The following is a 23,616-nucleotide window of genomic DNA, read 5'->3' as shown; positions in this document are numbered from 1 at the left end:
ACCTGCTCCACCTCTCCAAGAGTGACCGGCTGAGTCTGATACCTTGCATTCATCCTCCTCTGCCGCACATCTATTCTGTTTCGGGTGGAAATGGCTTTGGAGACTGGCTGGGACAATTTGTTAAACAAGGCCAATTTCTCTGCTAAGCTCAGAGTGGAGGAATCAGGTTCGCCTGGCTCGGCAGACTCTCTGCCCTCATTTGCCTGGTCCCTGGCTAAAGCCTTTTGGTGAGCAGATGCTTGTAACCTAGAAGCAAAGAAGGAGAAGTCAACCATACGAAGAAAAACAAATAAATGCCTACCGCCAATTTATATATTAACTTTCTTAAAAATGTCGTGTATTTTGTAAGGGGCTCATTTTCCCTACTGGATTTGGGTGAGAAGCAGGCAGCTGTTAAGTTACTAAACAAGACAGTGAGTAGCAGAGCCAGCATAGGACACCAGCACCATCAGACAGTCAGACATTTAGCTCTGAATCCTATCTATAAAGGGAATCTCCTGTTGAAGGAGCTGGGGCCAGCCTAATCTACCTTCCTAGAGAGAAATCCTGGATGGTTCCTATCACAGGGACTGAAGGTAAAGGCAGAAGGTCATTCCCTGCTTCAGTCATCCTCTGTAGATGCCGCTCGGGAGGGTTTGAATAGTTAGGAACAATATGGTCTCCCGTCAGTGACAAAGTCAGAAAAGCAGCTTTTTCTCTGTCAAAGTGTGGTTTAAACACACTTTGCTCCCAGGTTTCTGCCAATTTCCAAAGTTACTTAAATGTAATCCTCTGTAACTTGAAAGGTGAAGAAAAATCTCAGGTGATTAAACATCTCCCAATCCCAGCAGGGACTGTGGGGGCCATGGTAGCACAGCTCTGGATGGGTATGTGCAGAGCACCAGAAAATAATAACATCAGTAATAATAATGATAATGATAATAGCTTCCACTGTGAGGGAGAGGAGGAGGCTCCAGGCCAGGAGGGCAGCATGATTCTCCAAGACAACACTGTCTGTGCCTTGGGCAACTTTGTTGTAAGAAGGATTCTCTGTCTTCGTTCTTATTAATCACTGTGCCTTCCACAGGCAGTCCCAGACAGGCAGTGTTTGTGTCCAGACGTCATGAGGACAAGTGAGAAAGCATGGACGTCTGAAGATGTGAGACGTCCAGGGAGGACAAAAAAAAAATCTTTCTCAAACCAGCCCCGCTTCTGGATGAGGCTGGTTTACTCTAGCTCTGTCATGGAACATCTCAAGTCTTATTTTTAGCTCTTGTGTTTTGGCTTATCACAGTTAAGACAAAGTGGGTATTTATATAGTTATGAACACAATTTTAAAACACCGAATCCTTTAATTTCTACAGCCAATCCTAAAATCTAAAGGCATTGTCTTCTCTCTCCAAATTAGCAAACACAAGTACTTGGTTTTGCTCTAGATTTGTGTGTATACATATTTAAAAATAACTAGATCTTGCCAACATTTCAATTTTATGTTAATGCTCCCTTTTAAAATTAGTCTTTGCCTGTTAGTGTTTTAGATGAAAAATAAAGTCTTTGAGAAATGACATTTTTATGTTAAAAAAGATATATACGTGAGTTAGTACAATCTTAGTTAGTGCCAACACAGGAAGCAGGCAGATGGATCTATCTTTCTCACACAGTCATGAAGTTAATGTTACCTTGCACTATGACAGGACATCAAACACCCCAGGGACACTCACTGAACTGACTTGTTTGTCAGACAAAGGAAAGGCATTCAAGGCTTCCAGATGCACCTGCTGCCCAGCACCGTGGCACTGGGCGCTACGTGCAGCTATGTGTGTCCAGTACCTGGCAGGCTGCACAGTGCTTCTAGCTACAGTGGGGCTAGGAAGTCTTGCCGTTACAGGGTGGGTGACCCCAGAACACGAAGCAGGGAGAGGTTCACTTTAAAAGCAATGGCCAAAGGAGGAGCATTCATGAGGAGAGAGAAGAAAAGAAGCATTAAAGAAGGTAGAGCTGTAAATCTGGAAAGGCAAAAGTCAAATATTTTACCAAAAATATTTGCTAAACACTTTGAGGGGAAATGAATCGCAAAAGAACGTTGGAAAGCGACACAGATGGAAGGAATGGGAGGCATGGGCCGCCCAGAGTAAACGGACAAGCAGAGGAGTAAGCTGGAAGAAAAGCCGGCTTAGAACAGACAACCTCATTTTAAGAAGTCATTTAAAAAGCAAGTATCAACCACAGCTGGCCAAAAGAGTCCATCCACGGTTCAGAGCCAACCCAAGACATTATTCTGTAAACAAATGGCTATGCTATGTGTCATGGGTAAATGCACAGATGGACTCATCTACACACACATCAGGAAAGCAAGGCTCTAAGGCTGGGATGTAGCTCAGTGGTAAAGCATTGTCCAGAGTGCACAGGGTCGGGGAACGCCATGAAGGCTGATGACCTCACAACAGGCTCCAATAGCAAACCTGCAGGCAGAGGTTCTTAGGGATGTCACCACTCCACAGAAATGATTTAAAAACTAATACACACTCTCAATTGACTGGATCAGCTAACTGTGAATGGCCCAGTCAAGGGAATCTCGGATACTAGCACACTGCCCCAGTGCAGGCCTCCTGTTGTCTGGAAAGTGTCCAACTGCCAATTCATTTTTAGACACTTTGGCAATGATTTAAAAACAAGATGAATGATTATCTCTTAGAGGTATGTACTAAAATATTTAAGGAGGAAATGGCCATGGTGTGGCTGAAGATAACGCACGTGGAGAAGGGCAGCCTAGAGACTGACCTCCATTGAAGCTGAGGCTCATTATTGTTAGTCTACTTTCATGTTTCATATTTTCATTGTGAAAGATAAAACACAGGGGTAAAGACACTTCAGATGTATGCCTACGACCTGAAGCAGGTACATCCCATCACTGTTTAATGGCAGGAAACCAAACCAAACCAAACCAAAAGTAAGTATGAAATATACGCCTCTCTATGGCTTCTAGCTAAAGTGCCTCAGTCTTATAGAAAATTCTTGAATATCCTTTTAAAAATGAGGGCACAGGCCAGGCTAAGAACTCCCCCAGAGACGCACGTAGCTGCAATGACCACTTCCTCCGTGGTGATGGGCTGTGTGTGTGAACGGTCCTGCAGGCGACGCAGCCTCTGTTCCACAGCAGCATTTCTCGAATGTCTCTTTGGGACAGTGTGTTCATCAAAGGATTTCTCCATTTCCTGCAGTTAGAAAACATTGTGAGATCAGATGAATTCAAAGAAAAAACTGGGGTAACAAAGTGTCTACAGCTTTCCTGGAGGATTTATAGGAAGGGACAGCAGTGAGAGGCCACAAGAAGGAACACTTCTGGGTGGCCAAACCAAGTCACCACAGGTTCTGCAGCATGGTGTGAGAATGCCAATTGACGTTCCGAGGTAAAGGCTTGCTTGGTCCCAGCTCGATGCTCATACAGTAGAACTGCTGAGTAGTGTGCCAGGATAAACTTTTTCATTTTTAAAAAAAGGTGATAATCTCAGGTATTCTGTTACAGTAAAGGGACACTGCCTAACCCAGCTTGGGAAGAGAACAACAGGTACTCTAGGTGAGGAAACCCGGAGGCTCCTGCAACTGTGTGAGGTACCAGAGCCCGGGGTATCTTTCTCAGTAGGAGTTAGGGTTTCTAAACCATTTGGCACACCTTACCCTGAAAAGCAGCCTCTTGGCAGCAACACTCAGCTTGGCCCGTTCATCCACCTTTTCTTCATCTGTAAAAGCCATGAAATAAAAACTGAACTCCAATGGAAAGCATTGGTCATCTCTGAAAGGATTTTCAAGACTAACCTGGACATCCCTTGAATCCAAGAGGAGAGGAACTGACACCATAATTGGGATGGCTCCCCTCCAGGAGCCCATTAGTAGTACTAATTCCCATTGCAATTCAAACCAAACTGTCCAGACGGTGATGTTTATTGACTAGTCTGTATAAGAGAATGTAAGAATGGGTCCTAGGAGCGGACGCCTTGCTGAACGATGGTGCACTGGTCACCAGTAATACCTTTTTTTTTAAGTCAAAACAGCTGTTCCATGTTGTTCACTGAACAAGCCTCCTAATTTCAATCAAAGCTAAGGGCAGCCTTACCTGAGCATTTCAGCTAGGGTTCACAGCAAGGCAATTTGAAAGAAAGCAAGAAACTGATGGGCTCCAGGTTTCCTCACCCACAAAGCCCTACATCTTAGGTCCAGATTAAATTTAATGTGGACAAAATGTAAAAGAATAAAAAAAGAAAAGGAGATACTCGCCCTCGACCACTGGTATTTCTGAACCAGAAGGGTACCTAGGAAAGACAGGGACAGAAAATGACCATGATTAGTGGTGGACATACAAGCTACACATAAAACATCATGCAAGTGAACCATCTTAAAGATTTAGAGACACACAGGCGTGAGCTCTGGCTGGAATTACCAAGCAACAGTTAGCTGACGCTGTGGAGCATGCACACACAACCCCAGCCTGGTGCACACCTTGTGGAAAAAAGGTAGTATCAACAAGAAGTTATTACATGGGGGCTGTGGACATACTGCTGAAGAACATTATAATTTCTATAATTTGCATATGATGACGTCATAGAAAAATGTAAATTTTAGAAGTAAGCTGTTTCTAAGATGAGTCCAAAATTCCTTATGCTTAGTAGCAGATGCTTGATTCAGACAGAAGCTTAAGGGGAGCATAAAGGTCTAAAAGCGCTGAGAAGTGTTTCTTCTCACCTCATCTGTGGGCAGCTTAAAACCAGAAGGCGATATGAGATAGAAAAGCAACATTCGTTGGAAATACATTTTATTAGTAAAAGAAGTTATCCTTGTAGCTGAGATGGAATAATTCTAGAATCCTATGCAAATACCATCAGGCCCTCCAGGGTAGTGAGAACTCCTGTGTTTGGACTGCTAAAAGTAGACACACACATGCCTACCTATCCGACTCCTTTCGCTCTGCTGAGGTTATAGGTTGAGTTCTAAATCGCTCAGAAGTTTTTCTACTTTCACCAGGAGAAAGATAGCGTCTTGGTTTCCGAGACCCTCTCTCTCGTTCCATGGGCAAGCCAATTCCTTCAGCTGACCTCTCAACCCGGGATTGGCTTTTAGGACCACAAGGCATCGAGTGCAATACAAGGAAAGGGAGGGGGAGAAAAAAGGAGGAATGGGAGAGAGAGTGGTGGGGGAGGGAGGGGAAGAGGGAGGGAAGAGAGAGAGAGAGAGAGAGAGAGAGAGAGAGAGAGAGAGAGAGAGGAGAGAGAGGAAAGGTTTATGTATCTCAGTGAGTCAAGACAGTGATCGGTTCTACATGCTGCTTCCATGCACCATCTGCATGTGGAACATTCTAGAGACCCACTCCTCCAGATCCCCATTAGTAGGCAGAAGCAGAATGGTAGTATGTGAGCCATTTCCTGTTCACTCTGCCCTGCACACACTTGTGAGCTAAGCCTACAGGACACACCAAGGTGGAGATGTGAATTGTCTGCCAAGGGCGTGCAAGTGACATATCAAAAGGACGCTGGGAACATCACCTACAGTTCAGGTTTCTTGCTGGCTCGGGCTGACTCCATAAATATGTTTCGGAGCTGGGCGACGGAGACTCTGGTGTCCAGCACGCTGGCTTCTGCACCAGGTCCTTCTGCCCTGGAACTCTGCAGCTCCAGCTCCTGGCTTGGGGCTTCATCCTTGTGTCTGGGGACCTGGAGCTGAGGGGGACCTGTGTAATCCGACAGAGAGCGGACCAGAACCTTGCGCTTCTTTGGAGATGCCTCCTTTGTGTGACCGGTCAATGTGGCATCTTGGGAAACAGGACCACTCTGAACATACAGGAGCATTTCACTCCGGCCAGTTCTCTGAGTGGGCAGGTGTTGAACTTGCCGCTCCCTCTCAGATTCTGCATCGATGGAGCAAATGATGGCCTTGTCTAAGTCTTTATTACCAGAGGGGTCTTTGTGGCCTCTCACAAGCCTGTCATCTTCTGAGGTCACCAGTGATTTGGGGCTCCTCTCCAGAGGTTCTGAGGAGAGCAAATCTTCTGCTTTTGACTCACAAATATGGAGTACTGGAGCATCCCTTGAACCACCTTCTAGAATCTTTAAGGTGGTAGATTTTATAACTTTTGGGGTGGCTGACCCCACCCAGCTGAATTCAGATGTGCTTTCTGGGGTATCCATGGTCACCAGCTTGATGGCATGAACAGGGTCAGTTGGCAGAACACCACTCTGGCTTGGCTGCAATGAGCTCACTGCTTTGCTGGTGACCCTATCAAAGGTGGAACTTTCTGACTGGATAGGCAGGAAATGTGCTGGTGCTGGCTGCTGTCTCCTCTGAGTTAAGGACTCTGAGGTGAGTTCAGGGCTGCTGCGAGCACTCTCCTCTTTCACCAATTTTTCTCTAACTTTAACTCTTAAGAAAGAAATGGGATTTATGTTGCAAGTTGCAATAATCACTGGAGGAAAGTAAGCATGCATAGACCACAGATAGCATTGGAATCAATGCAGAGCGCACGTGAGAAAACACACTTGGGCACAGAACACAGACACCTAGTACCTGCCAAATTTGCATCCATATTCTAGCGTGGTCCAAAAGTTCCATCCCCTGGAAACCTCAGAGTTACACGCTGTCCTGAGGGAGAATGGGCTTTTCCCAGTGAAACACCTAGCAGGCCCAGGAAGCTTCATTCATAAATACCACTGTGAGCATCAGGGTGAAGGATGCTGCCATGTCACTGGCCATCAGATATGCAGACATTTGTGGTTATTTATGCTTTCTCTTGAGCTAACATCACCTTTATAAAGCACTGAGCACACACAGGCTTTAGACGCTCAGCTGACTACATCATCTGATCCCAAAACAGAACTAGCTTGGATGTCTTTAATCAAAGCCACACCACCATGAGAGTGTTAGGAAGAAGTATTTGTTAAGAGAATTGTGAGCCCTTATCCCCCCATCCTCCCCCGACCCCCATTGCTGCTGCATCCTAATTAAAAAGCAACCTAAGGAGGAACTGTTAGCTGTTGTTTCTAATTTTTAAGTATTTGACAGCAAAACTGAAAAGGTGTCAAAAGCTGCAGACTCTTCCCATGTTCACAGAAGCCCAGAAGCATTGCTGGGGGCCCTACCTGCCTTCCCAGCCCAGGGCTTCACTTTTAGAGGAAACAATGGGCTTTGGGGGACTGTGCTGCCTGGCATGTGTGAGGTCTTGTATTTGGTCCCCACCATACTGAAAGGACCAGTATCACAAAGTAACGAAGCTTTTGCGGAGCATATGTGCTCCTACTTAGCAAAGATGACACATTCATCAGTATTAGCACTTTTTGAAATGTCACTCTGTGCTTTATGAAAGGGAAAACCATCTGACCTGAGGTGGTTGCTGACCAGGTACAACCTTCAAAAAGTACACAGAGCTCTTGGGATAGAACAAGAGATTAACGGGAAAATGTAAAACTTTCCTTTCACTTAGATGAGTGAGCAAAAGTGACTGTTTATAATGTACACATTTTAAATTGTCTTGCTTAGGCCTCCTTTGACCTACTAAATTCATAAAACATGCTCTGCTTTCAAATAGAGAGCATTGTTAGTAGACTTCCCTGAGGAAACACCAAAGACACACATAAAGGTAGTTAGTGTGAGTGTTTGGGAAAAAAAAGCACTCTAGGCTGTAGCTTTCTGAGACTAGGCAGCACTGGAGGGCGCCTTCAGAAGACAGAGCTGCAGTTAAGCCTGCCCCACCCCCCATGGAATGTGTGGCCCTCATCTGAGGAGATCTCAAGAGAACAAAGTCAGTGTCAGAAACTCAATACATGGGACCTTTGTCTGGTCAGTGACTTGTTCATTCTTAATTCTTCCTCCTTTCTCCGTCATGAAATGATTGGAGTTTTTGTCTGCTATTAGGCCACATGCCCTAAATTTAACTATTGGAACTTAGCTACTGGGTTAGAAACAAGAAAATTAAAACTGATGCAGAAAAGGAATCTGGGCAGGGTAGGGTGGCCCCAGAGGAGGTGCTCGTTACTGCCCCCTGTTGGCAGTTCTATAGAGAGTTGGTGAGAAAGTGAGCAAGCAAGGAAGTGTGTTAAGTTAAAGACAAATGAACCAGGAAGGGGAATATCAGCGTGGGAAGGGCAATCTGGGAACACGATTAAGAAGCAGCTTATTTTGAACACATGATTTTCAGAGGTGTTGCAAAGAGGAGCACGACTGTTAGTTAAGTGTGGTAGAGCAGAAGAGGTGATGGGAGGAGAGGAGGGGAGCATCGGCCACACACGTCCAACCTGGATGTACCTGGAAGGCCAGTTGATAAGGGAAGGTGTATCGCCTTCAGAGTCTCTCTGCAGAAACCACTCATGTGTGGGCTTCCCTGTACTACTGTGCACAAGAAGCAAAGGTTTAGCACATTGCTATAAAAATGGATATGCCTGTACCCTCATCATCTTCCCATAAGCAAACCCCAAAGATTGCTTTTAGAAAGAGATAGTCAAGCTGGCTGTTGGGAAGATAGTAAGTACATGGTGCGTTTAGAGTTTGCATTTACTTATTGCAAGGTTTTGGTCATTTGGCTCACTACAAAAAGCAAGTAGTGAAAATAAATAAATCTAAAGCCACTAGAGAAAATGGGTTTTAGTCACTGAAATAAGAGTGGCTGTAGTCATACTCTGTTTACACTTACAGGAAGTTGGAGTTAAAATAGAAGGAAACTTAACTTTAAGTTCCATTGAGACACATGGGTAAAGAGACAAATGTAAAAAGTGTCCATAAAAAATACACACCAAAGGAAGGAAGTAAATAAAGAGAAGCTTGGCCCAGTGAATCTTTGTCTGTTACACAGTTCCCTTTTATCTTTTCGTATCAGTTACAAATGTCAGCTTGTAACCTGTGTCACTCAGACAAATGTCTCATTCCTACAAAGCACAACATTAAAGACTCTGAGAGGCAGCACAGGTACGAGCCTCGCATCTCCCAAGACATCTGGCTCTTAACTCAGTCAAACAAAGTGCAAAATGGAATGTCTCACTATCATTAAAAAGGAGATACTTTTGATAAAATTTATAGGCAAGGGAAACCTGTAAAGGTAAAGGAGCTACAGGAGGAATAACTACCCTACCACAGACCATATGTTCTTATTAAGGATTTACAGAGAAAACATAGGAAGCCTGTCCTGAATCCACACAATAGTCAGGGATGAACCTGAATGGCTGTTACTCCTGCCTCAGCCTCCCGAGTCTTAGAATTACAGGTATGAGGTGTCACTGCACAAACAGGAAGTGGTAGTTCACAAATGTGGGTTTCATGTGCACTATCTAAGCACTCTACCAACTGATTGGCCAGCGGAGAACTGTATTCCCAGGAAGTAGAACTCCCTCCCCATCTGTAGCTGGTCAGAGCTACCCAGTGGAACCTTGTCCCAAAAGTAAAAAGGAAACAACCACAGCCTTGTGACAGCAAAGTCCCATGCAGCTCCGATTACAGGAGGGTGGGGTTCTCTCACCTCACTTAGTTTAGCTAACTGATGAGAGTTACCTGTGTGGGAGACTGCTTCTGTGCACACAAGTGTGACTACAGCAGTGGCCACACTCCTAGACACATGCACACATCAGCTACTCTACATTACAGGCTGACATTTCAGAAAACATATTCATATTGAAGTCAGTGGAACTGGTGCTTGTCAGTAAGGACAGAATTAAATGAAAAACAGAAAGACAATGAGTGAACCACTTATTAGCAGTATAATGGCAGAAGATCCCTTTTTGGAGAATGGATGTGAGATCTGCTTGCCATGCTCCACCCTGGTGTCCACAGGACATGGTAGCTGCTGCGCAGAGCTAATGGGAGTCAAGGCAGAATGAATGCCAGGCAGTACACTTTGCTGCAGACATCTGCACGGGACAACCACAACCACGAGGACCTGAGGGCTAGAGACTGCTTCAGGACTCAAAGCTCTCGTGAGGAAAGAGATGAGCAGACAGTGAGGCAGGAGTGCCCACGTGCAGTCTCTGCTCTACCCTCCTGGACCAGTTTATGTTGTCTTTTCATCTCTGAATAAGGCAACCAATAGGGCAGACACAAGCTCACACTCAGGCTGATGCTGTGTGTGTGTGTGTGTGTGCGTGTGTGTGCGTGTGCACACGTATCTGTCTGGGCATGTGTGATCTGATATATGTTCACTGAGCTCCTAGTATATACGGAATTCAAAGCTTCAAAGCTGGATTAGTTCTGAGAAGTAACAAAGACACCAGTCAGGCTACCAAACTCTGGCACTGAGGTAAGAGAGATATGTCCATAATCCTAGGACTGCAGAGGCAGAGATGGGTAGATTTCTGCAAGTTCTGCAGGCCAGCCTTGTCTACATAGGGAGTATCAGGTCAGCCAGGGCTACATAGTGTTACCATATCTCAGGGAGGGGGGTATGATTTATTTGTGTGCAGATGCTCAAGATGAGCACTGATTGGGTCATAAGCCACAAAGGCAGCTCTCCTAAGGTCAAGTCTTTACTGTCAGGTTCAAGCACTAAGGGAGCCAGCATTTTGGAGATGCAGAGCTGGAGAGGAGCTGAAGTACAGTGAGAAAGAGCTAATGAACAAGGCTTTTCTAGGGCAAGTCTGCTCAGAATAGGGTGTCAAATTGAATTTCATGCTTCTCCCTTTAGTCACATGACACATTGAGAATGGGGTAACAGGTGATGCTCAGGGACACAGAAGTTGGGGACCCCGGGGAGAGAGTTTCTGCATTTCTTCACATAGAATAACATTATTTCTCAATAAGGAAATAAAAGTTGGATAAAGCATTGTAGAGACTTTGGGATTCTGGACCTTGGTAGGAGCAGGTGTTCATATTTTTAAAAGGCTGAATAATCCACATGTTGATAATAATACAGTGTTACTGGTTAAAAAGCATTGGCACTTTTGCTTCCACATTCACACTTGCTGAATTCACAAGCAACAGTTCATCTCAGGAACAGCTTTCTTCAGAAGATGCACGGGATGGCTGGGCCTGACTTGCAGCCCCCTATTTCTTAGATGTGTACTCTTCATTTCCTTCCCAATAAAATGTGGATCAATCCTGGGCATGCTACAGCATCTATCCCTCTATCCAACACGGCATTCACAAGCCTTCTCCATCATTTTATGGAATACTAGATAATTCCAAAACAAGTGTAGTACATAGGGCAATGTAGCCCGAAAGCTGTTATTTCACCAGTAATATTTCAAGGTAGAAGGAAGTGATATCAAAGTTATCACATGAAAAACAGAGATTAGATTTTTCATTTTCATAGATGGATATACTTTTTCTAAGTAAGTATCTTTGCTCTCTATAGAAAACATCTGGGGGTGGGAGTAGCTGTCGAGTCTGCGCAACAGGTAAAGGTGCTTGCCACCAAACTTGCTGACCTGAGTCTGATCTCCAGGCCCCAGATTCTGGAAGGAGAGAACAGATTTCTACAAGGTGTCCTTTGGCCATCACAAGCACAACATACATCACACTCCAAACACACATGTCCCATATATGCATATGCAAAATAAATAAATAAAATGTAATAAAACCCACAAGTGAGGATGCTTCAATCTCACTTGGGAGGGAGAAGAAAGCAATCACCAGGGGCAAAGGCAGGGAGGGACACGGATGGGAGAGGGGAGGGGAGAGGGGAAAAGAGGAACATGATCAGGTATTGGGGGGAACAGCAGTGAAGTTCTGGGGTCCAGAAGAATGAAAGGAGATAGGTAACCTTGGGAAGTAGGAGGTGGGGGGACCCTCCAGAATGTACCAGAGATCTGGGAGGTAAGAGACTCTCAGGACTCAAAGGGAGGAACCTTAGGTAAAATGCCCAACAGTGGGGAGAGGGAACTTGTAGAGTCCACCTCCAGTAGAAAGGTAGGATATCAAGTGAAAGATGGAGTTGTCATCCCAAAGTCAAAAACTCTCACCCAGAATTGTTCCTGTCTGAAAGAACTGCAGGGACAAAAATGGAGAAGAAACTGAGGGAAAGGAGGTCCACTGAGTGGCCTAAATTAGGATCCATCTCAAGGGGAGGCTCCAAGACCTGACACTATCTCTGATGCTATGATGTGCTTACAGACAGTCTAGCATGGCTGCCCTCTGAGAGGCTCAAGAAGCAGCTGACTGACACAGATGCAGATACTTATACCCAACGAATGAACTGAAGTTGGGGATGCCTGTGGTTCAATTAGAGAAAGGCTGGGAAGAAGTTGTGGAGGAGGGTGACCCCATAGGGATACTAGCAGTATCAATTAACCTGGATCCCAAGATCTCTCAGACACTGGGCCACCAACCAGGCAGCATACACCAGCTGGCATGAGGCCTCCCGACACATATACAGTAGAGGACTGCCTGGTCTGGCCTCAGTGAGAGAAGACACACCTAACCTTTAAGAGATTTGAGGCCCAGGGAGTACGGATGCCTGGCAAGGTGGGGTGGGGTGGGGGCATCTTCTTTGAGACAGGGGAGGAGGAATGCGATAAGGAAATGTCAGAGGACAGGCTGGGAGGGGGATAATGACTGGACTGTAAAAAAAGATTAAAGATAATTAAAAAAATAATAAAATAAAAATACGTACAGGATTTCCTTTTATAGAAATAGCTACACTATAGCCCACACGTTTCCTATGAAATGTGTGCTTCTAGACAAGATGCTGTTCCCCAAAATATGTGAGAATGGCTCTCTCTGTTTCTCAGTGTCATGTTCTCCAGGCTTAACACCAAACAAAGGTCCTCAAATTCCTTCAGAGGCTGGCATCTAAGCATCTGAGCCTGGATGACCCAGTACTTGGTGACAGACAGCCATTGGTCTTATTAAACTTCAGCACCTAAAATGTTTCCCTCGGGTTCATTGTGGCCATGTAAACTGGAGTAGATGTTTACCATCATGTTCCAGCAAAACTAATAAGAAGATGCTCCCAACATGTACTTAGAATGAATACAATGAGTGTATGTTCACATATGTGTGTGTATACATATGTACATATATCTGTGTATCACATACAATTATCCCCCCAGAATAAATTTACTTGACTCTAGGTTTTCAGCCCTTCTCACTTCACCCACAAAACTGTTGCTTTTTTGATTGAAAGGGTATTTAGGAATCTACCCAGACATCCAGTCTTACATTTTAAGCCAGGTATTTAAGTAAACAATGTTTTAACATGGATAGGAATTTTTTCAACTTAAATATAGAAACAAACACACAGTCTCTTCTGTCATCTGACTTCTGGGCTTGTTGTTTGGCTGGTCCATTTTCCAGGCCTTTTTGTCAGTTGTGGTTCTCCTTACTGCAGACATATTTATGTAGCAATGCCTTACTAAAAATATTTTTTATCACTTAGACTCTGCCCTATAAACAGAGACCCCCCTCCCTCTTGTTGGGTCAGAAATGCAGGAAGAATCCTGCACGAGGGTTTCTGTGCTTAGTTGAAAAGAAGGCACTGACAGGGAAGGGGAAGGTAGAGGAAGTGGGGACTGCTTCTAGCTCTTACAGAATCTGTCTGGATACTACAGAAACTACAAAGTATCTGTGCAGTGAGGAGACCTAGGGGCATTTGTGATCACCAAGGAAGAACAAGTGTTCAATGCTTACCTGGCTCGGGCCTCTGTGGGCAGTGGTGAGTCACTGGGGTGGTTTGGGGAGGTTGGCTGTTGCAGTGGTGAGCTGGGTATCTGCTTAGGGGACCTAGGCACTTCGGGGAAGGAAATGCTTCGCTCAGAAAAGAAGGCAGAGGAGCCGTCTTCTCCTAGTGGGGGATCTTGGACTCTTCTCTGGTTCTCCACATTGAGCAGCTGCTCCTGGTCAGACATGTTGCTTCCCAGCGGGGTACAGTCCTGGGACGACACCAAGCTGGTCCTGGGCCCTGACTCTGTCCTGGAGTGCCGGGCATTGGCATCCTGGCTCTGTTCTTCTTGCTTGTCACTTTTTCCTCGTCTCTCAGTCACATCTGGGTCCTTCCGAGACTTGGCATATCGAGACAAGTATTCGGAGTCAGCTTCTGGGTCCAGGGTCAGCCCGTACTTTTCGGCCAGCTGCCGCCTCCTCTCTGCTTTGTATCTTGCGATCCTTTCCGCTTTGGACTCCAGACTGTGGGTGTCCATGGAGCCCGAACTATGGATGCCTGAGGTTTCTATGCAGTATTTAGAAGGAGTTTGCTTTTCTAAGGAGGACCCAGGAGTGTCTTCCTCTTCTTTGGATCGCCCTACAAAAAGACCACAAGATAAAACAGAGGAGGCCAAGCACAGTCATGTGTACCAACGCAGAGTCTGCCACCCTGCGGAGCAACTCAGAGGCCCCAGTAACTAGGCTGTCATCTGCCCCATACACTCCCCGGGCACAGCCTCTATTCCCAGTAACTAGGCTGTCATCTGCCCCATACACTCCCCGGGCACAGCCTCTATTCCCAGTAACTAGGCTGTCATCTGCCCCATACACTCTCCGGGCACAGCCTCTATTCCCCTTTATTTTTATGTTTTGTTTTTGAGTTTACTATTTTACACGAGGCCAAAGGGCAAGTTCAGATTCTTCTAGAAAACATAGCAGATACGGGAACTTCTGTGCTTTTTTTTTAAGAGATGGGCTGTAGCTTCATAGTGCTCAACATGGCAATTGCTTCATATGTAGCTTCATAGTGCTCAACATGGCAATTGCTTCATATGTAGCTTCATAGTGCTCAACATGGCAATTGCTCTCACAGATGTGGCTTTGACCAGTTCCCCACACACATGTACACACATCAAAAAATGTTTAATTATTTGAGAACATTTGAGACCCTTAAGTCACTTGCTAGGCTATAAAATCAATTTCTACACTGCTCTAAGAAATACTGACTTGTTCTTCATTTGGAGATTTCTTCAGCTGTTTCTTTTAAGTCCACTTGTATGAAATACATGCCTATGTTTACAAGTTTCCAACGACTTCTTTTGAATTATAACAAGATTAACCAGAATTTCCTTTTGAGGTTGGAATGAAATGGAAAGAGGAATCCGTCCTTTCCTCTCCTCCTGACGAGCTCAAGCCTTAGTGTAAATAATCTTGGCTGTGCACGCCTACAGCACCAGCACATGGCTGAAGCAGGAGGATGGCTGTGCACGCCTACAGCACCAGCACATGGCTGAAGCAGGAGGATGGCTGTGCATGCCTACAGCACCAGCACATGGCTGAAGCAGGAGGATGGCTGTGCATGCCTACAGCACCAGCACATGGCTGAAGCAGGAGGATGGCTATGCACGCCTACAGCACCAGCACATGGCTGAAGCAGGAGGATGGCTGTGCACTACAGCACCAGCACATGGCTGAAGCAGGAGGATGGCTGTGCACTACAGCACCAGCACATGGCTGAAGCAGGAGGATGGCTGTGCACGCCTACAGCACCAGCACATGGCTGAAGCAGGAGGATGGCTGTGCACGCCTACAGCACCAGCACATGGCTGAAGCAGGAGGATGGCTGTGCATGCCTACAGCACCAGCACATGGCTGAAGCAGGAGGACGGTGAGTCTGAGTCAGCCTGGGCCACAGAACTTACGTCTAAAAACCAAGCCTGAATTTGCTCACTATCTCTGATGGTTAGGTTATATGTTATATGGATGAAGACATTATGAAAACAGGGGTTTGTTTCTGGTAGTTTTATCTATTCTTGGCTCTTCACATAGTTCTTTATCAAACTGTAGCATTGTGCTGCGAGATTGTGAGCCCCCTCTGATGAGGAAACTGGTTAACAACGGCTAAAAGAAGCACCTCAGAGCCTGCGTCTGGGACAGAGCTGGGAAGCTCAGCCCCGGGTGAGTATACTGTTGCCTCTGAGGTCAGGTCAGGTAACTAATGTCCATGACTAGGCATGCCCAAGGAAAGGCCAAGTCACACACAGCTGAAACACAGTTGAAAATCAATATGCACTACATTGACACATGAAAATAGAAGGCCTCTGTTGCAAGAATCCTGAGAGTAATGGCTGCAATCATACTCCGCCAGCTCTGCTTTGCACATCTGCTTCGAGAAACTGTCCCTTTGTTGGGCATCTGGACACTTGGTATAACTTTAGGCCACAGCAGGACGCTTCCTTTACAGATAGACATTTCCCAACACTCTTTGACAGCACACTCTGTGGTGGGGAATGAGACTGTGAAGAGATGGACACCATGCCTGCCTCTGCTGGGTTCCTGTCTAGAGAGGTCTGAGGGTCAGAATACTTAAGAACTGTATATACACACAATTCCGTATTGTTCGATGGGGTGGTTAGTATTCCTCATCGATGTGACTGGATTTAGAGTCATTTCCAGAGAGGCTTAACTAAGAAGGGAACATCTACCTCGATGTAAGTGGTGCCACCCAAGGGGCTGGGTCCCAGACTGAATAAGAGTGGAAAAGAAGACAGCCAGGGGAGCAGCAACAGCATCTTTCCTAGCCTGCCTGTGGGTGAATGTGACCAGTTTCCTCTACCTCCCCATGCCAACACTACGCCTTCAGGGTCAGATGCCGTGTCCCCGACACTCTGAGTCACGATCAGCTTTTCCTTCCATTAGCTGCCTTGGTTGGTATTCTTAACTGTGTCTCATTTGTTCTGACATGAGAAGGGCCCAGCCTGGCACTGTCTGGTACTCACCAGTATGAGGGCTTGCAGGGTCTGTGGCACGCATGTATCTGGGTGTGTCTTCTTCCAGCAGCCGATGAGTCACTAGCCCCGTGCAGCTCTGCAACAGGATGGGCTGGGAGTCATTTTCTATTCCTTCTAAGCGCCTAGCAATTCTTTCTTTTCTGCACAGTAGAACAAAGAAAAGCACAGTGAGGGTGGGAACAGAAGCCCATGAACAGACTCCACAATGCCATGATAAATGTCTCCACCCACCAGGGGTGCACCACAAAATACTTTACCTTTTCATTTCTAAAAAGTCTTTCCTCTTTGGTTCAAAGATTTTTCTTAATTCTGCAACTACAACAGAGCAGAAAAGAACAAAATACAGCGTGGTGTTTAGTGGTTAGGTGTGTGTTCCATTTGCTCCAGCAATGCACCAGACAGGACTCAAATGGTGGTTCTCAGACCCCCTCGTTTGTTTTCAGGTAGGAAGGGAGACACTAGACAAGCAATGTGTGCATGCAGCACCCACCCCACCCTGCTAGCAAGTAAACTCAGACAGGCTAAAACAACAAGGCTTATGTTTATTTTCGAGACCTCTTTCATAAGCTGGTTTTTATGCTTGTTTGTTTTTCTTGTTATGTTTACTGATGTATCAAAGCTTTTAGCTTGGAAAGCATTTGCAAAGTATGTGCTGTGAACTCCCTAGGGCTGTCTGTAAGCTCCTGGATTGCACACACAGTCACTCCTACGTCAGCCTGTCATTTATATGTAAGCATCTGTCAGTACATAGCTGTTTTCCTTTAACTACAGTTGAGAGCAAGTCCTGAGCCTCAGCAAAGGCTTTACTGGAAGAAGTGGTAACATTTGTTTCCACACTATAATCTAGGAGGATGCTGTGATTCTTCTAGAATCACTAAGAACCAGGAAAAGAGCTTTGCTGTGGCTGAGGATTCTAGCAGGATGCTGACTATGGGGCAGACGGAGATGACAAGAAATTGCTTCTTTGCAGTGATAGCCAAAGATGGCAGAGAATGGCTTTTAACCTGTCCCTGTCTTTGCTAGGTCAATTCTCAAAAATCACGTGAAGGCATCAAGTAATCAGAAAAGAAAGGAGGGGATGTCTGGTCACAAGGCAGAGCTATCAGGACAGGGGAGGAGCTATCAGGTCAGGGAAAGGCTAGCATGTAAGTAGAACATTGATAGTTTAGGGTTAACATTTTGATAGGTTGACTCATAGGAGAAATGCAATAAAGGGGCAATTAAGACATGTCATTTAGACCTAGCAATCAGCTGAAAGAATCAGATACAGATATTTGTACCTAACCAATATATAGAAGCAGATGACCCATTGTTGAATTAGGGAAGGCTGAAAGAAGCTAAGGCGAAGGGCAATCCTGTAGGAGGACCAGCAGTCTCAATTAATCTGGACCCCCCAAGATCTCTAAAACACTGGACCACCAAACAGACAGCACACACCAGCTGATATGAGGCCCCCAACACCCATACAGTAGAGGACTTCCAGGTCTGTGCTCATTCAGAGATGATGCACCTAACCCTCAAGAGACTGGAGGCTCAAGAGACTGGAGGCTCAAGAGACTGGAGGCTCCAGTTTAAAGGTCAGATGGGGTGGGGGTGGGAGCATCCACATGGAGATGGGGTGGGGTGGGGAGGAGGTGTGGGATGTGGAACAGTCAGAGGGTGGATGGGGGGGGGGTAGGGAATGGAATATGGAGTGTAAATAATAAAGTTTTAAAAAGACACAGCATTTAATTAATTAGTAACTGTTGTTACTCTGCTAGGAACTGAACTAGTAGCCTCCTGCATGTTAGTCAAATTCTCTGTCACTGAGCTAATATGCCTAGCCCAAAGTGACCACTTCAATTTCTGTTGCTGCTTTTAAAGTGGCCATTTTAACAACTCAAAGCTGTATATAGATAATTTGATTTTTCAAAATGGCCTTTGTGCTTAGAGACGGAAGTGTGCCTAGTGTCATCTGCTTTAAAACTTTTGGTGATGGGGATAGAGACATAGCTCAGCAGTTAAGTGTACTGGTTGCTTTGGTAGAGGACTCAGGCTCTATTCCCAGCACCCACACAACCTTCAGTAACTCCAGTTCCTGGAGCTCTCCTACTGTCTTCTGACCTCCGCAGGCATGAGTCACACACATGGTGCACATACATACACGCAGAAAAAACACTCATGTCACTCATGAAAAAAACTAGACACATACATAGTGTATATACATACATATAGGAAAAAATAATCTTAACCTAACCCCGTCTTTAAATTCACTAAACAGTTTTTGTGTGATTTCAGAAGTAGAAGTCTCAAAGGCACCGTTCATGACATGATAGCAATACACTGTTTCAGTTTATCCCTCTTTCCCTTTCTGGGCACTTTGATTATACTCTCAAACCACTTAAAAATAAGCTGCAGCATACCTCTTTATCTTAAGATCCTTCACTTTGAATTCCTTGCAAACATGCTATAAATAAAGTTAGAGTCAATATCCATAATGCAATTGACAGAATGTTGTGCCATAACTGAAGCTCCTAAATTGTAGGTGTTGCATGTAGTAGTAGTCAACATATAGGGCAGATATTAGCAACCATACATGGTCTAATTTCCATAGAAGGAAATCATCTATTTGTTTTCAATACACTGAGATATTGATTAAACCTAGCTATCCATTTTCCAGCTGCTGCCATAGAGCCTTTGAGCAATTCTGAGTGGTCTTTCTGCATCCCCGAGTCTTCTACCATTTCTGGCAAGAGTTTGTGAGTGAGTTTTCAAGTAAGGCCTTCAAGGGAACCAGAGAGTGGGGCTCTCACTCATGCATCAATGTGCTAGACATTCATTGTAAGACTATTAACAGCAGTATTCAGGATGATTTGTTCTGTCAAGTGCTTTTCTTGGGAAATATGGTTAGTTCTTCAAACGCCTCTGAGAGACTAAGGAATTCTAGTAAAGACAGTATTGATCTTAGTCTTCCAACTCAAGTAGAAAAAGAGCTTGGATGGAAACATCCATCAGTGCCAGGGTGCTGCCAAAACCTCACTCCTCCCTGTTACATGACAGCTGGAAAGAACAGGCCTGAACGTTGAGAGGCGCTCTAAACACTGGTTTGACTTCTAGGCAATACAAAGACAGGCAGCTTAGGAGTGACCCCCACCGAATCGCAGGGGAGGATGAGGCCTCGAAGGTATGAGGTTCCTTTTAGAAGAAGGGAAACATTGTGGTAATGGTCTGACAATTTGGTGAACGTGTCAGGAGTCAATGAAGCATATTCTTTGCACTATATTTTAATAGCAGTGGTAGAGACAACAATGTACTTCTATTTAATTCTAAAATGAAAAATCTATTTAATATTATAATATTATAAGCCAAAGACTTATTTTATTTTAAAAATATATTACATTTATTTATTTGTGTGTGTGCGCGTGCGTTTGTGGGTTCATGTGTGCCACAACATCTGTGTACGGGGGTCAGAGGACAGTTTTAGGGAGTCAGTTCTCTCTTTCCTCCATGTAGTTTATGGGTCTGCATGGCCTAAGCATCTCAATGGCCTTTCTATAGTAAAGACTTTTATTCCTCTCTCTTGTTGATACATGTTACAGTGAGTCCAAGAGAGGAAACAAAATGACCATCTTAATACTCAGCTTCACAGAAACAGAAACCTCTCGCTAGTGAATGAGGTCGTGTGACTCTGTCACTGAAAGGAAATGACTCTGAGATACAGCTGTTCAGTGCTTGCTTGTCTGGGGCCCAGGACAACCTAGCAGCAAGTGACACAGAAACAAAGCCTATTTGTCAACATTCTACTGCTAAGAGAAGAGCTGACAGACAGGATGCTGACAGACCCTCCGAGAGTACAGCATTCTTCACACGCCTGCAGAAAAATCAAGACCATCAGAACTAAGTTGTGAAGAAGCCTGGGGCCTGAGGTGAGGCTTGGAAACATTTTGGGGGGCTGTAGAGAGCTAAAGCCTTGTAAGTTTTGAAACATGAATATGATTAGTACATATAATTACCATGTCGACTTGGAAAAACTGTACTTATTTTTCATAACCATCTACAAATTTTGGGATTAAACTGGTCAATATGCTTCTGCTTTTCTATGTTGTTGAAAGTGAAGTATGAAGTCCTAGGGGGCAGCAGCACATCCTGTCTTCTGATCTCATGCTGACCACATGTTGCTCACTGCAGTAGTTATCCAGAGGAACTGGGGGAGAAGACAGAAGAAGGAGGCGTCCACTGAGGGGGGATAGTGGGAGGATGACCCTGAAAATATAGACCTGTGCCGGACAGTTCTTGTCAGCTACAAAGGAACCAAATTGTTCCCCTTTATAGTTAGTTTTGATCATAATCCTAGATGTTAAACACAGCTTTGTCATGGATGTGACTGGGTGTCAATGTCCTCTGTGTTAAACAGAGCTTTGTCGTGGATGTGACTGGGTGTCTGTGTCCACTGCAGTGACTCCTAACAGCTTTTCATCACATGCCCAACAGCACAGACATCTGGGTGTAAACCCACTAGAGCATAGTCCTCCCCCTGCCCAACACCATTTAGCAATTTCCCTTCCTGAACACTCAAGGAGAGCAGGCCATTTTCTCCCCGGCAGACAGCCTGCATTCTACAGTGTCAGACTCTTGAATTCAACTGTATTCTCAAAGAACCAGCCATTTATGCTCCATATCACACAGTTCTCATTGTGACTATCCCTTGTGGTGCCTAACCTATAAATCTGATCATACATATACACACACACAGGAAAGAAAGTAGCAAACAGTGTCAGCACTGTCCCAGTCTCAGATACGCCCTGGAATCTTGGGGCACATTTACTCCATATTGAGAAGTGCTAAGCTTCTAGTCTTTCGGATGACATCTATAGCCTTTGGTTCTGCATACCATCCCTCTGCTCATCACGTGACGCAGCACGCATTTCACTTGACAGTGTATGAGTGCAGAAGCCCTGAAGCCCTTGTTTAGGTTTGCCTTGCAGTCCAATCCCCGGCGCCTTTCGAGGGCCCGACTGCAGGAGGCTGTCTGGGCAGATCATCTGTTTAGCTCCTTAGGATACATTCCAGGTTGTCTGTGCGTGCCTTTGAAACTGGATTTGGTTTCTATTAAAAGAAAATGTCTTCTGATCTAATTTCTTTTAAACTTTTCCTCCCTTTGAGCAGAAGCAAAACCAACCAACCAACCAACCAACCAAAAAAGAAATAAAACCCTTCCCTCAACTTGCTTTTCCTAAAGGAAGAGCACCATTGCTCTGTTGAGGTACTGACATTTTGGATCCAACTGATCATTGCTCATGCTACTGTCATTGTTGGGGGAAATAATGGCCAGGCAATGTTTACATCCTGTTGGAGGCAGAAGCGCAGGGAGCCAGTTCTGAACACACTCAGGTGGCCTGCTTCACGTGCACCTGTTGCTGGTGGGACAAGCATCTCAGAGAAGATAACTGTTGAGACTGATCAGATGGCTTAGAGGGTGAGAGTTCAGTCTCCAAGACCCACATGGTGAAAGGAAAGAATCAATTCACATACACAGAGTTGTTCTGGAATGCACACACTGGATGCAAACAACTAATGATAAAATATTTTTTAAAATTCAAAAGACAACTGTGATATTGTGTCTACCAGCTCTGTGCTGAAAGCCAGACCTGGGACACACTGTGTCACAGTACTTAGGAGGCAGGAGCAGAGGGTCATTGGGTGTTCAAGTGCAGCCAGGACTACACAGTGAGACCCTGTTGAGAGAGAGAGAGAGAGAGAGAGAGAGAGAGAGAGGGAGAGAGAGAAGCTATGAGCTATTGAGCATAAATCATCTATATTGGGAGGAAGCAGAGAGGTAAAGGAAGCAGTCCTGGGTTGGGAGGTGCAGAGGGAGAACAATGAGAACTTAGGAGAACAGCTACCTTCACAGAAATGTAATTTGAATTTTTCCTTAAAAATTACCTTAATTTTATTTCGTATTTTTCATTAATTTTTTTCAAATAATACAATTTGATCATGGTTTCCCCTCCCCCAATACTTCCCAGATCTCACTTCCCTACCCACCCAACTTTATATTCTTTTTCTTTATTAAGCATATGAATGTTTTGCCTGTATGTATGTGTGTGTGCTGCACTATGTTGATGCCTGGTGCCCAGAGAGGTCAGAAGAGGGTGCTAGATCCCCAGGAACTGGAGTTAAAGATGGCTGTAAGGCACCACATGGGTTCTGAGAACCAATCCCAGGCCCTGTGCCAGAACAAGTGCTCTCAACCACTGCCAAGCCCTTGAGCCATCTCTCTAGATTCCTAAATGATTTTATTTTGTGAGGCACAGTTTTATTTTCTGCTCCTGGCCCACCTCACAAACCCTGGGATTATAGGCTTGAGCCACGAAGCCTGGTTTATGTGATGCTGGGGGTGAAGCTAGGTGCCCTGCACACTAGACAAGCACTCTACCAACTGAGCTACATTCCCAGGCCCCTGAGGATGGTTAAAGACAAAAGAAAGAATATGGACTATGTGCTTTCTCCTCTTCATTCAGCCTCCAGCAGTAGCTGGAGGGACGAATAACAGACAGAGGGGAAGGCAAAATTCAGGAAAGACCCCTGAACTGAATCTTGTGCTTGGAGGGGTAACGAAGGAACATGGAGGAACCACAAACAAAAGTGTCAGGGAGGAGTGAGCTCAGACCCTGCCGGGCCATGTGGAGAAGCTCTTTCTTACCTTTCGGGAGCACAGCTAAGCACTTAGCATCAAGGCCTCTCCTGTGCTTGGCAGGTTCTTCTTTATCATCAAAGGAAAACTCTTTCTGAAAGCTGAAAGTTACCCCATTAAAGCCATATTTAATTAAGATGGAGACTAAATACTGAGCAAAAGAAAACACTAAGCAGAAAAACCAGGCTACCGTCCCACGTAAGCATGTGTTTTATACTGGTGACTTTTCTTCCATTTATTTACATTTTCCATTTATTTACACATCCATTTCTCTCTCTCTCTCTCTCTCTCTCTCTCTCTTTGGTTTTTTCGAGACAGGGTTTCTCTGTATAGCCCTGGTTGTCCTGG

At 45.1% G+C, this 23,616-nt stretch overlaps 1 protein-coding gene across 16 annotated transcripts in view; it reads right to left on the bottom strand.

Annotated features, from left to right (window-relative positions):
• The window catches only part of Svil (supervillin), a 207,326-nt gene that overhangs the window by 54,031 nt on the left and 129,679 nt on the right, over window positions 1–23,616 (bottom strand). For 5 of the 16 annotated variants that reach the window (XM_029472009.2, XM_085833545.1, XM_085833543.1 and 2 more), the window contains 12 exons: window positions 23,278–23,369; window positions 16,853–16,910; window positions 16,584–16,735; window positions 13,573–14,182; window positions 8,269–8,352; window positions 5,521–6,390; window positions 4,923–5,087; window positions 4,255–4,289; window positions 3,658–3,719; window positions 3,055–3,194; window positions 1,810–1,905; window positions 3–246 (listed from right to left, as the gene is read on the bottom strand). In XM_029472009.2, the coding sequence (XP_029327869.1) occupies window positions 3–246; window positions 1,810–1,905; window positions 3,055–3,194; window positions 3,658–3,719; window positions 4,255–4,289; window positions 4,923–5,087; window positions 5,521–6,390; window positions 8,269–8,352; window positions 13,573–14,182; window positions 16,584–16,735; window positions 16,853–16,860 (2,466 nt within the window). In that variant the 5' untranslated portion in view covers window positions 16,861–16,910; window positions 23,278–23,369. The remainder of the gene's footprint in view (window positions 1–2; window positions 247–1,809; window positions 1,906–3,054; window positions 3,195–3,657; window positions 3,720–4,254; window positions 4,290–4,922; window positions 5,088–5,520; window positions 6,391–8,268; window positions 8,353–13,572; window positions 14,183–16,583; window positions 16,736–16,852; window positions 16,911–23,277; window positions 23,370–23,616) is intronic. The other 11 variants (XM_085833544.1, XM_085833546.1, XM_029472012.2 and 8 more) reach the window with 8 other exon arrangements.

This window comes from Mus caroli, unplaced genomic scaffold, assembly GCF_978045245.1.
Source record: "Mus caroli unplaced genomic scaffold, Mus_caroli_1 scaffold_19, whole genome shotgun sequence".
NCBI lineage: Eukaryota > Metazoa > Chordata > Mammalia > Rodentia > Muridae > Mus > Mus caroli.
This window is presented reverse-complemented; position numbering and strand designations above follow the sequence as displayed.